The 17,316-nt window shown below is 44.7% G+C and overlaps 2 protein-coding genes across 2 annotated transcripts; one reads left to right on the top strand and one right to left on the bottom strand.

Moving 5' to 3' along the window:
* The first annotated feature begins 7,242 nt into the window (after positions 1 to 7,242).
* LOC125438469 (myelin protein zero-like protein 1) lies at positions 7,243 to 8,392 on the top strand. The gene is made up of 2 exons (XM_048506908.1): positions 7,243 to 7,296; positions 7,769 to 8,392. The coding sequence occupies exons 1-2, from the start codon at positions 7,243 to 7,245 to the stop codon at positions 8,390 to 8,392; spliced, it is 678 nt and encodes a 225-aa protein (XP_048362865.1).
* NEU4 (neuraminidase 4) lies at positions 7,777 to 17,050 on the bottom strand. Its single transcript, XM_048507107.1, has 4 exons — positions 16,876 to 17,050; positions 12,755 to 12,960; positions 11,447 to 11,702; positions 7,777 to 11,351 (listed from the first exon to the last, which is right to left on the bottom strand). The coding sequence occupies exons 2-4, from the start codon at positions 12,953 to 12,955 to the stop codon at positions 10,279 to 10,281; spliced, it is 1,530 nt and encodes a 509-aa protein (XP_048363064.1). The 5' UTR covers positions 12,956 to 12,960; positions 16,876 to 17,050; the 3' UTR covers positions 7,777 to 10,278.
* Between the last annotated feature and the right edge of the window lie 266 nt (positions 17,051 to 17,316).

Here is a 17,316-nt window from a genome sequence, read left to right on the forward strand (position 1 = left end):
ACAGAACAGGTCTGTCTTGCAGGCCCTGTGGAAACGCTGTAAGTCCTGCAAAGGCCCTGCCCCTCGTCGAGGCCAGCCTGATCATTTTGGGACCAGGGATCACAAGTAGGGGAGGGGCCTACCAGGGCAATATGGGGAGAGGCGGTCCCTCAGGTATGCAGGTTCGAGACCGCGAACCGCTTTGAAGGTCAAAACCAACACTTTAAACATAATCCGGAACTCAATCAGCAGCCAGTGCAGATGGTATAGGATCAATGTAATTTGATCCCTGCTCAAACTGCCAGTAAGCAGCCTGGCTGCTACATTCTGAATGAGTTTTAATTTCCGGATCATGGCCAAAGGCAAGCCCGCGTAGTGCGAGTTGCAGTAGTCTAACCTGGAGGTGACCGTTGCATGGATCACCGTTGCTAGATCAGAACGGGCCAGTTGCCGCGGATGGTAAAAAGCCATCTGGGCCACCCGGGTGACCTGGGCCTTCAACGACAAAGCCGGATCCAGGATCACCCCATGGCTTTTGGCCGATGAGGCAAGCTGAAGCGCCTCACCATGCAGCATAGGCAGGCCAAAGGACTCCGGACACTCTCCCCAACCCAGCCACAGGACCTCCGTCTTTGTAGGATTTAACTTCAGCCAACTCGCACTCAACCAACCAGCAACAGTGTCTAAACAACGCTGGAGAGCATCAAGGGCCAAAGACGGGTGGCCCTCCATCATGAACATGAGCTGTGTGTCATCTGCATATTGATGGCACTGCAGCCCAAAACTCCGGACTAAACCTGCCAGGGGTGCATGTAGATGTTAAAGAGCATCGGGGAGAGGATCGCCCCCTGCGGCACCCCATAAATCCCCCTGACGCCACCTGCAGTCCCCGGTCTTGGAGAAATGAAGTCAGCCAACACAAGGTTGACCCCTGCACTCCAATACCAGTGAGGCGGTGGACCAAAAGGTCATGATCTACCACATTGAACCCTGCAGTGAGATCTAATAACACCAGCAGGGCCGAACCACCTCTGTCCAAGTGAAGCCGAGTTCGTCCATGATGGCAACCAACACCGTCTCAGTCCCATGACCAGCGCGGAAGCTGGATTGGAAGGGATCCAATATGTTTGCATCATCCAGGAACCGCTGGAACTGCTCCGCCACTGCTCACTCAATTACCTTACCCAGAAACGGAAGATTAGAAACTGGGCGGTAATTGGCCGGATCCCGAGGATCTAACAGCGGTCTTTTCAGGAGCGGGCAGACCACTGCCTCTTTAAGTCGACCTGGGAAAACTCCTTGCTCAAGGGAGTTGTTGACAATATCCAACAGGTGGCTCCATAGCTCCTCCCTGCTAGCTTTCACCAACCAGGAAGGGCATGGGTCAAAAGGACAAGTGGTAGATCGTACAGCATCCAGTATCCTGTCCACATCCGTCGGGTCAAGTGGGCTGAAGTGGTCCAAACAAGGACCCAAAGATGGCCAAGGGGCCTCCAGTTCACTTACTGTGTCAATTGTAGCGGGAAGGGATTGGTGGAGAGGCAGAACTTTGTGTGTGAAGTAGTCCGCAAATGCCTCACAGCTTAATGCCAGTTCATTTCTTTTAGGACCTATGGATGAGGTTGTAAGTATCTGAATTACATTGAACAATTGTGCCGGGCGCGAACTAGCCGTAGCGATAGTGGAAGCGAAATATGTCCGCTTCGCATCCTTCACTGCACTCTCATAAGACCTCATAAACAATCTATACAAGTGTCGAAACTCCTCGTCAAGTAACCGCCGCCACCCTCGCTCTAGCCGTCTCAGATCCCGCTTCATCCTTCTCAGCTCCTCAGTATACCAGGGAGCTGGGTTGGCACGGGTACGGAGAGGGCGCCTATGGTCCAGTGGCTGCTTTCATTGTGATACCTGAAGTTCTGGCAGTGTGTTGTGTTGTCCTATCTCTGCCACTATTTCCTCTTTTCTTCCACTGTGGGCAAATCAAGTGGAGTTTGACTCTTTCATGCATTGAGAAGGCAAAATCAAAACAAAAAAAACAGCCCTCTCTTGGATGGATCAGGTGGGATCTGAACAACCTTTGAAAGATTCCTGATGCCTTTGGCTGCCTGTTCCTTGACTAGTGCATACAGCTTGTTGTGCATTCTGTACGCAGATAATGAGTCCAAAGCAACAAGCTTGCAAACCATACTCGCCTTTTAATTGTCTCCCTTGCCTTTTTGGCACCTGTGGCTACGAAGTGTCTCTGTGTAATAATGAGGTTTGCTGGGACAGTCTTCAAGTTTTCTGCTCCCCCCATGGCCCCCACACCACCACCCTGTGACCCATTTACCCTAGCCAGGGGTGGGGTCTGGTGCGGCAGGGCTGGGCAGGGACGGATGCATTGGCCTCCGCCACCCTGGTGTGGCAGGGGTGTGTGCAGTGGCCTCCATCAGCTCTGGTGGGGTGGGGCTGGGTGAGGCTGCCCCGGCAGTGACCTCTACTGGGCCTGGTGGGGCAAGGCGAGGGGGAGGAGGAGGGGTGTGGGGGTGATTTTCTGCCCCCCACATGACCCTAATGGTGGCTGCCCGGGGCATCTGTCCCCATTCTGCCCTGCGGAAGCTACGCCACTGGTTGCCAGTCTTGAAGGGACGTCACAGGAAAGTGCAATGAAGAGGAATACAACCAGCATTTCCAAGAGCGAAGGAAAGAGCCCAAGTGGGGATACGCAACCAATATATACCCCCAAATGGGTCCTGAGGTAGTATGAGGTAAGCTTTCAGAAAACCCATACACAAGGAATTGATTACTTTTCTGGGGTTTCAACAAAAAGATAGGAGAGCCTTGATGAGTCCTCAGGACCCAAGAAGATGCCTGTACTATTCCCTTTAATACTGTCTGATTGATGGGATGGGTGGAAATAAGGTAAGACATCCTAAGTATGGGGGAAAGGGATCTTGGAGTCAAACGCTGCACAACTTCTTCCCCAAGATGTTCGCAGGACACCTTATTCTGCTCGAGCCGTCCTATTTTGAGGATGCAAAATTATCACACACACACCCCTCCAAATCATCTGCAAGTCATCTCCTCTTGCTTTGCAGAGCTCAGAAGATGAGGAGACGTCTTATTTTTCCCACCTATTTGTGTCGTGCAGAGTGGACCACTATTGGATTGCCATAAATCAGCTGTGACTTGATGGCACATTATACACATATCACACATGTAGACAGCCAGTATGGTGTAGCGGTTAAGATGCCAGACTAGGATCCGGTTCAAACCCCCCTTGCTGAGTCAACAAAGTGCCCTTGGCCAAGTCACATACTCTCTGCCTCAATCCTGGCAAGTATTTGCATGGGAGACCTCCAAGGAATATCAGGGGTATGATGCAGAAACAGGCAATGGCAAACCACAACAGAAAGTCTGTCATTTTAAAAACCCTAGAGTTCACCATACGTCAGCTGTGACTTGACAGCAAAACACACACAAACTTGTACTAATTCATTTTATCCTAAGTGTATTTGTGGCTTGGTTGCTTGAGACATGCTAGACTTTTCTTTATGGTGTCTGCTTTCTTCTGAATCTTGCTGAACTTTCCCTCTGGCCTTGGTCCACCAAGGCATGTTGGGCATATTGTTATCGAAACATCATCTTTGATTGCTCCTCAGATTCACTGCCTCCTTTCATTGTTACCTGTACACCCTCCTGTTTGCTGAGGCCTTACTGTAATTAGGCAGTACTGGCAATAAGGTTTAGGTTGCAGAAATCCATAGCAAACAACACTGAGTTAATTTTAATGGAGTTGGGTTGTTGTTGCTCTTACAGCCTAAATTCAGAGCCAGCATTTTCTGTATGTTGTCTTTACGAGGATGAAGATGAAAAAATAAATTAGGAAACTTTCACTGCATTTCAGGTAAAAAGGAAGTTAAATGATTGGGAATTTCCCATTTGAGCCTCACAAACACTTTGGGTCTTCTCATTCATGCCAGCTAGCAGAACTTAGTGAATCTGAAGCCAAAATGAAATTCTTCCTGTAATGGGCTGGCGAGAAGGGAGGGATTGAGCCAGCAGCAGCTATTGGGAAACAAGGAAGGGCAAACACAGTTGGGTCATTGCTTCTGCTAACATTGCAGAATCCACTGTCTATAAAAGGCATCGTTGTTGAGGCAAAAGCTGTCACAGACACTGGGGAGCAGTCTGTGACAGACACCTCGGCAACACCTGTGTGAAAGCCTAAGGAGGAAAAGATGAAACTGGTCTTCCAAGTCACAGTTGGGCTGCTGGGTAAGAAACTTCAGACTTGAACGATTGAAGTGGGAAGTCAAAAGAACTTGCAAGACAGAATTAGAGAGCGAACTTTTCAAATGGGCTTTCAGGGAAAGGCAAATCTGTGAAGCAGTGCTGTGAATACAGCACTCCTTTTTAAAGGACGAAAGGAAAAGACAGAGCCACTGACAGCAAACCTTTAAAATACGCAAACCTACAATTTCTTCTAGAGCAGGGGTAGGGAACCTTTAACACTCAAAGAGCCATTTGGACCCGTTTTCCACGGGAAAAGAAAACACTTGGAGCCGCAAATAATTTTTGACATTTAAAATAAAGATAACACTGTATATATTGGGTTTTTTTACCTTTTACTCCACTCATTCTGAGAAGCGCATGGATGCGCCCGCCCTGCTGTCTGCAGGGCAGGCAAGGATGGGGCCAGCGGCTTGGCCTTGCCGGCCGCCGGGAAAGTGCCCGCCTCGCTCGAACGGGGTGGGCGAGAGGGGAAGCCCACGGCACTGCCCAGCTGGCCACGTGCAATTGGTGCACCTGCCCTGCTCCCTGCAGGGCAGGCAAGGATGAAGCCAGCGGCTCGGCCTTGCCGGCCACCGGGAAAGCGCCCACCCCGCTCCAATGGAGCAGGCGAGAGGGGAAGCCTGCGGCGCGGCCCAGCCATCCGCGGGCAGTTGGTGCGCCCGCCCTGCTGCCTGCAGGGCAGGCAAGGATGAAGCCGGCGGCTCGGCTCGTGGAGCCGCAGTGCAAGGGCAGAAAAGCTGCATGCGGCTCTCGAGCCGCAGGTTCCCTACCCCTGTTCTAGAGACTTCAGTTGGTTAAGATGTCATTTTAACTAGCATCACAGCAATTGCTATCTTTATTGGGAGGTTGGCTTGATCCCAGAAGTCTGCTGCCCTTCATGCATGTGCTTATTGGGGCCCACATCAAGAAGGCTGAGTTTAAACAAATGCTGACCTTTAAACCCAGGTCTCTTTCTCCGAACGTACTATATGCTTACTTAACTATATGCTTAAAGTGAATAGCAGGATAGGGGCTGAATGAGTATTTGCTGCAGGTAATTCAAGAAAGGACAATTTTGCCGTCATGCTCTTTAACTAGGAAAAGCTGGTGTGGCACAAGTAAGTTTTCTGCTCATTGTTTGTCAAATTAATGCACATGCAGGGTGAAAAGTATTTGTAGGGAAGAATTGGCAGAGAGAGCTGGGTTGTCTAACCCTTGTTGGATCAGTTAATTTTGCTCTGACAATATACCTCACCAGTTTCTACACCTGGGATCAAAATGGTTTGTGAATAATCCCCTGTAATCCCTGCCCAAACTTCTGCTTTAGCACTATGAGGAAAACATGTTGTTCTCAGACGAACTGTGCTGAGTCAGCTCTCGTTCTATTTGAGTGTTAGGATTTGAGTCTTGGAAACATGCTGGAGCCATGAGCCAGCATCTTCCCTCTGATACAGAAATACTGAGGAATGTCAGATTAACCCCTTATATTTGAACAGCTTGGTTAAGTTTTTGCTTTCCTAAATAGACTAAGAGCCATTCACATGCTTCTTTCAACCTGGAAAGATTCCGTTTTCAGATGATGACTTTCAGGCTGAGGTAGGGGGATGCATGCTGTGTTGTGCGGCCAGCATGGACTGGCTTCTGATACTTGATCACGAAGTCATCCCCACCAGTAGACTTTGGGTTGCATTAAAAGCAGCGGACACGGACCTATCAGTTCTCAAGCCCCACTAAAATGAGCTGGATTTGTGCAAGATCGCAGGGCTCTTGTTCAGTCTTATTTCATTGGTGAGCATTTGTGTGCGTGGGAGAGCCATCTGGATTTTCTGTTCCAAGCTCCAAAGCAGTGGTGTAGTGGTTAAGAGCAGGTGCACTGTAATCTGGAGAACCGGGTTTGATTCCCTGCTCTGCCACTTGAGCTGTAGAGGCTTATCTGGGGAACTAGATTAGCTTGTGCACTCCAACACATGCCAGCTGGGTGACCTTGGGCTAGTCACAGCTCTTTGGAGCTCTCTCAGCCCCACCCACCTCACAGGGTGCTTGTTGGAGGGAAAGGAAAGGAGATTGTAAGCCCCTTTGAGTCTCCTTACAGGAGGGAAAGAGTGGGGGGTTATAAATCCAAACTCTTCTTCAAAATATGTTAAGAGTGTCCCTCCTTGTTTATAACTACTGTTTTGGTGGATTTGTGACTGATGGTGCAATCCTAAACAGAGCCGGTACCCCTCCATGGTTAGCCCATTGACTTCAATGGACTGAGAGGGTATAACTGTGCACAGGATTGGACTGTGAGTGTCAAAAAGGAGTATGCTGCTGATAGTATGTGCCATCTGTGGTCAGAAGTCGATCTATGGCTACCAATCTTGATCTGCCTTGATCTCAGATTGCAAATGCCTTAGCAGACCAGGTGCTCAAGAGCAGCAGCAGCAGAAGGCCATTGCTTTCACCTCCTGCATGTGAGCTCCCAAAGGCACCTAGTGGGCCACTGCGAGTAGCAGAGTGCTGGACTAGATGGACTCTGGTCTGATCCAGCAGGCTAGTTCTTATGTTCTTATGTTCTTATATAGTTGGCTTTGGTTGTGGTAGAAGAGCTGGAAGTCATCACAGACTGAAGAAAAGCTTCAGTTATCATGATGGACTGAAACAGGCATGTGCATTGACCCTAAATAGTAAAACAGTCTAAAATATGAAATATGCACAATAGTAATATAAATAGGGGCCCATATGTGCAAGACCCCAGGCCACACTGCAGTTGTTGAGTGAAAGCACCAAATTTTAGTAGACAAAGTCTGAAGTCAAATGATGCAGCAGCCTTGCAGAAGCTCAGCAGGTAAAGGTCTGGTCAATGTCTACATGGCCTGAAGATCCTACGACATCACCTTGACTTTCATGGGGAAAGGATGGGATGGAAACAGAATGAACTACCCAAAGAGAAAAAGCTAATCTGACAAGATAACTGTAATTTAAAAATACATATCTGGTTATGTAGCTATGCTATGTAGACATATAGCGATGGCTCACACTTTGGAATCTTATCTTAACAGCAGTGATTTTTGTGGCCAGAGAGTGCGTTTGTGTTCCACCCAGTTTTGCCATAAATCTTAGTCAAAACAATGCAAAGTAATCTAGCTGTGTAAGAATCTGAGGAACTGAAACTTGAATTCCCAGCAATTTTTCCTAGCAGAAGCAGATATTAGTAGATAACGCAGTTATCTCTCCAACTTACAATCTGTTAAGGGCCTTTAAAGGTGGCCAGTTTTTTAGCACGACATTCATACAGTTATTTCATTGCTACACAGTTCTATCAGTTGTCTACTTTGGGATAATGCAGTCTCCTCTGCAAAAGAATATTCATGGCTGTGATACTGGGGAAAATTTGATTGTCTAAACACCATGGCTGCTTAGTGACAATTCCCTGTGATGTCATTTGTGGCAGCAGCATAACTTTCCCCCTTTGCATCATTTACTTGATGTACATCACTCTCTGCCCATGGGGAAAAACATATAGTCACCTTTTTCTTTAAACTTAGCTTTATAGGGGGATAGAACAATGGGAGAAAAAGGAGGTGGAAGCAGGAAAATGGCAACGGTAGGGACGACGTCGGTGGCACTAACGACAGCGGCAAGACGAGGCGATGGTGGCAGCAGCAGGGTGAGGCAGTGCATGACTTCGGTGACTCGGTGGCCTGTGCTTTTGCTGGTGGCGACTCTTAGTCTGTTCCAAGTGTCAGCTATGGAAATCTACACACCACCGGAGCTCTCTGTGGAGAATGGGACAGAGGCAAAACTGGAGTGCACGTTCACATCAACAGAAGTGATCAGCAGTGCAGCTTCTGTTGCCTGGAGCTTTCAAGCAGAGGGAGCACCTTCTCCTGTATCATTCTTTTATTATTCCAATGGAAGGGCATATCCTGGGAAATATATACCATTTAAAAACAGAATCAGCTGGTCTGGAGATCTTAACAAGAAAGATGCATCTATCAGTATAGCAAACACGCGGTTTCAGGACAGTGGCATTTATATCTGTGATGTGAAGAACCCTCCAGATATAGTTGTCACTCCAGGAGAAATCAGACTCAGAGTTGTGGAGGAAGATGTTAGTTTCTCTGTATTTGAAATGTTTAGTCTATTAAAAATTTTCCTAAGTGTGTGCTTTGGATAGTTTCTGCTGCATTTTGTTAACTGTAATTTCAGATTTCTTTTGTCAGAAAGCAAGTGAAATAAAACCTTTGTGTTAACGAAATTTTTAAGACTAATGAGCTAGTTCAAGCCTGCTGGAACGGAATTCTATAGTTGTGGAGTGGTCACTGAAAGGCCTACTTTGTAGATATTTACAGACTGAATTGACGTAATGCCATCTTGATCCTTGAAGAGATCATCCATAGGCCCTAATATAAATGTATCACTTCATATCAACATTGTCCTGACTGTAGTTTTATCATCTTATGTGGAATGGAGCATAGTTATTGGTGATATTGTTTGTTGTATTATATAATAATTCCCTCTTTTCATCCTCTGAATTCCAGTACAGCTCACCCCTGCCAGTCCTAGTTTTTTAAAGTAATTGGTGACTGACATTGTATTGTAACAGCAAGTCCAGAGCAACTAGAGCCCCCCCCCACCCCGCCAACATATCCTATAGAGGTAGATGGAAGCCTTGCTTAGTGTTAATGTCTTTATGCTGCTTTGTAAGTCACCCTAAGGCCAACCTATGGCGCTCCAGATATTCATGGACTACAATTCCCATCAGCCCCTGCCAGCATGGCCAATTGGATGTCACCTCCCTGCCCTAAGGCTTCAGTTGCTACAAAAATCTCTGAACCAAAAATTTTGGGCTCTAACATAATGTCCTTTTTAAAAGTGAGCTTCAAAATAAGTTACATTTTTATTATTTTGTAACTGAGCCTGAAAACAATTTTCTTTAGAATGTTATGATTATAATCTGCAGTTTTTAGAATTCTCTTTTGGGAATTCTGCCCCATAGTAAGTAAAAACTATTCCATATTTTGGTGAAGTCAGGAGTGGGTCTCCAAAGAATTTTCAGCCAGTCCTTTCTTCACTTTTATAAATATGTTATTTGGGTGAAAAGATACTACTGAAGGGAAAAATCAGGAGGGGCAAATATACTTTCCAGAAAACATTTTTTTAAAAAAGAAAAGAATAGCTGTAGAAAAATGCCATATAATCTTATTCCTGGTCAAGAAGTTGAAATTCAATAAGGATCAATTAAGAATTAATGACACACTTAAAACACTATGATTATATCATGGTCACAAAACCCTTGATTCCTTATGATCCCACTCATATTCTCATTTTCAGTATTGGTTCCCTGGTAGATGTAAAGATTAGGCACTATCCAGTAGGTAGCAGGCCCCAGCTAGCAATGTTTTGAATTCTCATAAAAACTTCACAAGACCTCTAAACACATTATCCATCAGAAGTAGGTACAGTGAAGGGATACTTTTCCATGCTTGGTATGTTTTTAAAAATAAATGTAGGAATTTTGGTCTGTTTGAAATGGAAATTGAATGAGCCTATGATAATTTTGGTATTTTTGTTCTCTATTTGACTTCTGAGGGGGGGAAATCCAAGAATAAAAACCAGACAAGACTACAGGGAACAGAATTGTGGAAGTTCAACTATTCTGATGACTCTACTTGTATTATTGTACAAATGTTATCATGGGGACTCCTAAGCAAAGTATTGCATGATGAAATCTCTATAATCACATGAAATGGTGTCTGGCATGTTCTATAGTTCATGAAGTACTTCTTCAACTTGATCATGGATGCAGTTGAGTGCAGTTGAGTATGCACAAGCTTGATTCCTTTAGTTGGAGGACATTTAGTGAGGCCATGAACTTGTAAACCACCCCTGAGTGCTGTATGTAGATTATGAAAGCTGTAAGGTCAAAGTACATGTCTTTTTCAGTAATGCTGCTCCAACCTATCTGTAAATCTGCTGTTAGAGATATGGCACCATTTTAATTTTGCCAGGTTTTTTCATCTGCTATAATTTTTAATGAAAATATATTCACAGTCTTGAGCTTTAAGAGATGTCACAGGTCTTCCACCAACTCTTCTTGCCATCTGATGGATGTTTTGAGCCTAAGGAAGAAGTTGTCAGAGGGATGTTCTGAAGAACTTCATGCAGTGTGAACATGCTGAAAGAGATTTGCTCATAAGGGGACCGTACCCCATTCTCATATAGGCAGGCAAAGCCTATGGCTGGGATCCCAGTTATTGAGAACTCTGAGTAAGGCAGTTCGATGTAAGCCAGGTCTGAGTAGGCACTGGGGCCTTCATAAATAACCCAGGGCTCAGTCCAGGTGTCAGCTTCCCTGGGAAAAGTGCTGAGGTAAATTCCTAGGTTGACTCGGGATCTGGAGCTTGTTGGATGGGAATAGAGCACCCAAGTTGGGATTTGAAAATTAAAATCTGATTTTGAAATAGTTCCTGTATTGTGTTGCTTGTGTTCTGTATGTACATCACCTGAGGACCTAAGACCAAGAAAATTGCTGTGATGGCCACTAGAAGTTCTGCACAATGTAAGACTTTCCTGCTGGTAGAAGAGAGACTGGCTGCAGAGAGAAACCCAAGGTACAGAACCAGCAGCAGGAGGAGGACATTGGTATCTTTTCTCTGTACTAGGCTGTGGCAAGAAATCTGAGCTGTTAACAGACCTTGTTTCTCTCTGAACCATGTGATGCATGTAGTAAAGAGGAGCTTGGAACCCAATGATGCTGCCATGGCAACCATGAGGGGGCTCCACAAGCCTTTGCACCAACTGCCCTGGTTGAAACACGGCTCCATCGTCCACGCTAAGTGCCTGCACCCGGAAGCCCAGGGGACTACGGGCATTACAGTACAACACATTGCTCCCATCCTCCTCGTCCACAGACACCATCTGACACTCAACAGTCTGCAGGTTTGGGATGAATTCACCAAAGTCCCAGCTCTGTCCATGGTCGTCACTGTAGAAGGTAAACGCATGTGGGGTCGTTTTACAGAGTTTTCCAAAGCATTCTTTGCAGTCAATGTGGTAAGCATAGGCTGGAAGGAGTAAACGGCCTGACTTGAGTTGAATGCCATGCCCAGGACCTAGTGCAAAAGTGGCCCAATCTGTATCAAAAGGAAAACAATTGTGTCAGGATGAGTCTGCTATCGGGGGCTCCATGCTCTTCCTACACCCTACAATTGGTTTCTGCATCTCCTACCTTCAATGGTCCTGCCAATAACTTGTTGGGTAAGGTCAGTCACATGGCTCCAGCTGATGCCCTGGTCTGAGCTAGACACATAGCAGAGACGTGCAGCGTTTTGACCTGTGATGATCTGAAAGGCTTCTGGGGTCCTGCCCAGCACAGCAATGAAAAACAGGAACACCACACCAGTGAGCTCGTCATAGATAGGGCAAGGGTTCATGGACCGATGGTGGGCTAGAGTTGCAGTTTCAAGGGCTCGCATATCTTCCCACTAGCAAAGAAAGATGAAGAAAGGGTTTAGAGGATCTCACTCATATTCTGACTCGGTTTTCTGTTTGGGGTTTGTTTCTTACACAATCATTTATTTTAAAATAATAACTTACTGCCACATCTGAGAAATATGGCCATTAATATGGCAATTAGTTATTCATGGTGTTCAGAAGTGGATGTCAAGAGGAACACATCCTTTTTTTAACTTGAGGTTTAATTTTAAAAGTTTAAAAATGTTCTAGTTTAAAATACATTAGTTGAATTACATGCAAAATTGTTCATTATATTTCTAGAAAACCTCAAAATGGCAATATTATAAAAATAAGAGAATATTTGAAGATAGCATTCGAAAGCATTCATTTATTCATTGGCGTTTCATTCATTGGACTGCAGCACGGAGAGCATTAACAGCCTGAGGTCATTGAGATATAGAGTTCATTCATGGGAGTTTCTTTCAGTGAACTGCAGCATAGAAAGCAATAACAGCCTGAGGGCATTGAGATACAGACTCTGTTTTTCCTTCTATTCATTCATGGTTGCAATAGTACTTGGTGGAAAGGCTTTCACATAGTGATGTTTCATTCAGAACTTATGTATTAGGACCAATATTGTATGAAATAAGATTGGACTATGAGAAGTGATACATTTTGCTATTATAATTTTGAAGCACTATTTCTGTTACGGTTACAATAAGCCTACTTGATTTATTCATGATATATGGATGTTAAATGAATGATTTCTGTTTAAAAGAATTGCGTAGAAGAATGTGAATAAGAATTCATATGATGATTTAATATGAAATTTGAATAATAATAATAATATATAGTTATTTCATCAGCCAGCCAGTGTACTACGCGTTTTGTCATTTGTGTTTTATTTGTTAGCTGGCATGAACATGATTCTGAAGAGGTGGCACAGATCTATTCTAAATAATAAATAAACAACTAAAGGAGGAACACACAGTAGTATAGAGACTGATTTGATGTTGAGAATTCCTCCCTTCCTTTTGCTTTCTGATTACCACATCCCATTGCTTTAGCAAAACTGGCTTACCTCCACATAGTTCTTGTAGAAGGTACCTCTTCTCAGCACAAGCAGGTTGGCGTGAGCGTCATCAACACTCAACCTCTCTTCAGCAAAAGCTAACAACTTAGCAACGCAGGGGATGTACAGTAATGCTGGCACTCGGTATGTTACCCCGCTGGTCTCCCTTTCAAAGAGGACAGTCCGGGCTGGGAAATGGCGAGAGTCCATTGCACCTACAGCAGGGAAAGAAAATGTTAGGGGAAAGCCACACTGCCATCTCTATGGGTTGAAGAATAATTCCTTCAGGGAGCAAAAATTTTGTAAGCAGGGGCAGGCATCCTCAATAGAATTTTCAGCAGCTGATCAGTCTTGCTGATATAAGCTAAGACTCTGGGGGCAAACATATGAGCATAGTAAAATGTGAAGCAGAACAACTGGGAATGGCTAATAAAATTAAAAATTTGGAAACTGAGCTCAAGAAATCTAAAAAAAATCTCTGGAAGAGGCAAAGACTCCAAAAGTTTTGACTGTTATGAAAAAATAGGGCAAAGTGAGCCAGAATGCTGTCAAGAAATGTAGTTGTATCAGAGTAATCTCATGAAAACATTAGACTGGGACATACACATCTTATTTTGCTACATAATATAGCTCAGATAAGCAAGTCAATGAAGGTACAGATAATGTTCTAAAACAACTTTTGCAGGAACTCTGACCCAAAATTAATGGATTAATTGTTTTGATACCACAAATAAATTGAAAAATCATAAAGCCTTCAGTAGGGATGTTTACCCAGTTGACTTCCAAATACCAAATGAATGCCCTAATACCCCCTATCAAGTTGTTGAACTCAGTCTTACAAATAACAGGCATTCCAGAAAATGGAAAGAGGCAGAGGCAGAGGCCAATTACACACAGGTGTTTGCTGCATGGTGGAGGTGAGATTTCTTGTATGGATGTATTTCCTCTACCCACGCTTTCACTTTCCACACTCTCCATGGCAAGCAAATCCACTTATAGCACGATTTTAATTTTGCTTCACGGCCAAAGCAGGACAGATTTGCCATTGGGTTCAGCTTTGCCCAGACCTGTTCCTTCCATCTGCAGTCAGCCTGCCTAGTCTTACCCGCTCCCCACGCCCTCACACTGCTTTGCACCCTTCCCCCTCACCCTCCTCCCTGCTGCCAACTACTTCCCGCTTCTTGTCCTGCCCTGTCATTTCTGTTACCCATGGCCTCCCCACTCCTGCATATCTTTTAAATCTTTAGGTTAAAGAAAGAATAACCATATTGATAAGACTGATAAATCGATACTAACACTTTAAAAAGTAAAAATAATAAGACTAGACAAGCAGTCCAAACACCCGATTTGCTCCGGCATTGGTCAACAAACTGGGACGTCTCCAGCCTTGTAATTTTATACTCAAGCAATCAGTGATTCCAGACCACACCGGGAAAGCCCGTCGGTCTTGATGCATGGGTTTACAACACATCAAGAGACGGACAATTTCCAGCATAAAAGATAATCAGTGTTTGGGCAAAGTGTACAGATGCCATATTCAAGACTTTTCACCTTTTTTAAACTTTTTGTCTGTTGATATATTAGATCTATGAATAGATTGATAGATTGATGTATCAATCTATTGATAAGATGAAAGATAAAAATTAAAGATTATGTTAAAAATTGAAGCATGCATGTGTGATACACAACTCATGTGTGATACACAACAATGCATGTGTGATACACAACAAAACATCACACACAGACCCCGGACACAAACAAAAAGCTATCTGATCAGTAATGCCTGCCCCACTGCAAACAGGGCAGTGGGCAATAATGCTGAACATGCCCCGAAACAAAGACTCCCCAGCCAATTCTCTTTGAGGTTGCAGGAACCTTGCTGGACGTAATTGGCCATAAGCCTCCAATCTTGTTCCTGAATCAACATACAAAATCTTTACTTCACTATGGGCAACCCTCAAAAAACCAGCAAGCCAGCCAGCCAGCCAGCCAACCAACCAACCAACCAACCAACCAACCATAGGAGCATGTATTTATATAGTTGTTATCCTGGGTTACATTTCAGAGGTCTGCAGTCTGATGAAAAGCACTTCAGTTCTAGGAAGCTTAGACTGTGAAACTCTTCTTGGTCTCTAAGGTACTTCCAGACTCAGATCTAACTATCCTTTTAAAAGAAACTTGTGAGCATCAGTCTGTCCCACATATTAATCCCCCTTAACAACTCCAGCCAAGTCCTCTCAATGGGCTCTAAAGACTGTAGCCACTAATTGGACTGGGCCAGTGTAGAAAGGAAAGAGGAGGTTTAACCCTTCAATTCCCACTCAGTTTTTTTCTAATCTGAATCAGAATCTCATAGCTGTTAAAGGGAAAAAGACAGGTTTTGAAAGGACACGTCTTTTCCCCCCTTTGGAATGGCTAACGGCATTGGTCGTCCTTATAACAATCCTGTGTTAAAGGTTAGTGTGAGACTGTGTGACTGGCTGAAGGTCATCTAGCAAGCTTCTGGGGTAGAGTGGGAATTCACATCTGGTCTCCCTGATCCTAGTCCAATGTTCTGGCTCATTTTAAGGACAATCCTGAGAGCAGCCCATGCTGCAATTTTGATCGTCCCAGGAGTTTACGCTCTCTTTTCCCCCATCCAAGAAAATGAAGACTGCATCATCTATTATGGACAATGTTTGTTTGGGCCAGGAAAGCTCTTCTTGGCAACTGTGTAAAGTGCAGTCAATTGTAGCTGACTTACGACAACCCCGTAAGGTTTTCAAGGCACGAGATTAACAAAGGTAGTTTGCCACCACCTTTCTCTGCATAGCAGCCCTAGAATTCCTTGGTGGTCTCCCATCCAAATACTGATCATGGCTGACCCTGCTAAGCTTCTGAGATCTGACAAGATCAGGCTAGTCTGGGCCAAATAGATAAGGGCCTTGGCAAGTGTTAGGGGGTGGTATTAAACAAGTTATTTAGGAGGACCTTTGAAGGAGATGGGCAACCCCATCCAGAGTTCCTGGCAGCCAGGGATGGTGTCACTGCCACGCTGCCCCACCTCCAGAGCGCTTTCCAGCATAGGAAAGCAGAAAAAGCTGAACAAAACCTCTGCTGCTGGAAAGCCCTCCACATGGCTTAATGGACTTATGCCACTAAAAGGGTGGTGTAAGTCCAGGACCAAGGCCGTGACAAAAGTAGCCACAAACCCAGGTTAGATACCAATTAATGTTGACTCCACCCCTAGGAATGCCCGAGCCTGCCCCTCTCACACAAGCATCCAATCAGGATGCCAGCGCAGCTCTGCAGCAGCCCAGACCTCTTCCACTGGATGCAATTTACATGTAATAGATATAATAGAGAGTCAGCGAGGCATAGTGGATAAGAGCAAGTGGACTCTAATCTGGAGAACTGGGTTTGATCCCACATTCCTCCACATGAGTGGTGAAATATTACCTGGTGAACCAGATTTGCTTTTGCATTGCTACATTCCTGCTGGGTGACCTTGAACCAGTCACAGTTCTTCAGATCTCTCTTAGCCCCCCTACTTCACAAGGTGTCTGTTGTGGGCAGGGGAAGGGAAAGGAGTTTGTAAGCCTCTTTGAGTTTCCTTACAGGAGAGAAAAGGGGGTATAAATGCAAATTCTTCAAAATCTTCTAGATTGGGTAGGGAGAAATAGCCCTGTTGCAGGCACAAAAATCTGCTTCAGTAGGAGAGAGGAAAAAGGAAAAGCAGAAAGACTAAAAAGAATGTTTAAATACTCAACAAAATGTTCATAAAACAACAGAGCATTGAGATGGATGGTTAGTCTTGCTTCCAAAATAGTATAGACAGACAGACAGACAGACAGGCGCTTGAATTATATCCTACGACAAACATTTTTAAAGCCTTGGCTAGATTGACAATATATAGCTCAGAGTGATGGTGGGCAGGAACTGTTTTACTCATTAATAGTTACATGGACACAACTAAATTCCATATTGCAACAACAGCAGTAATAAATGCACTAATTGAAGGGGGTGTTGAGCGGCAAAGGAGGGCAGCAGAGGTACTCAGCACAATTACTTCTCAGTCAGAAAAAAAATAAAGGGAACATTTAAGTTGTTGGAATGAAGAAGTGTGATAAATGAATAAAGAAACTACCAACCTGTTCCTCCTTTTCGGCTGCCCTCTCCTTTCTTTTTGGTTCTCAGAGTCACTGATAGTTACTTATGCGGCTCTTTGTCCATCAGAACCTTATACCCATTTAAAAAAATATGGCATTCCTGGTGGATGCAGTCTCAGTTGCTTCCTTTTCTTCTTCCATGTGTCATGTTCCAGTTCTCAAGCCCCCTCCCCTTCTGACCCACTGGGTTCTTTAGATATTCCATGACTGGGGGGAAAGCCCTGAGCCAGCAGCTCAATCAGCAAAAGGAGGACAAAGGCCTCATTGTCTGAACACAGTGAGGACACTGTCAGCAGTGTCCATGCGCAGGTACCCGTTGCCATCATTTTTCTTTTTGTTTATTTATTTAACTAGCTGGGAGAGCACTCTGTGCAGGGATCTGTCATAGGGCAAGCTTGCTAAGATACACTGAGAACTTCTTTA

This window comes from Sphaerodactylus townsendi, linkage group LG08, assembly GCF_021028975.2.
Source record: "Sphaerodactylus townsendi isolate TG3544 linkage group LG08, MPM_Stown_v2.3, whole genome shotgun sequence".
NCBI lineage: Eukaryota > Metazoa > Chordata > Lepidosauria > Squamata > Sphaerodactylidae > Sphaerodactylus > Sphaerodactylus townsendi.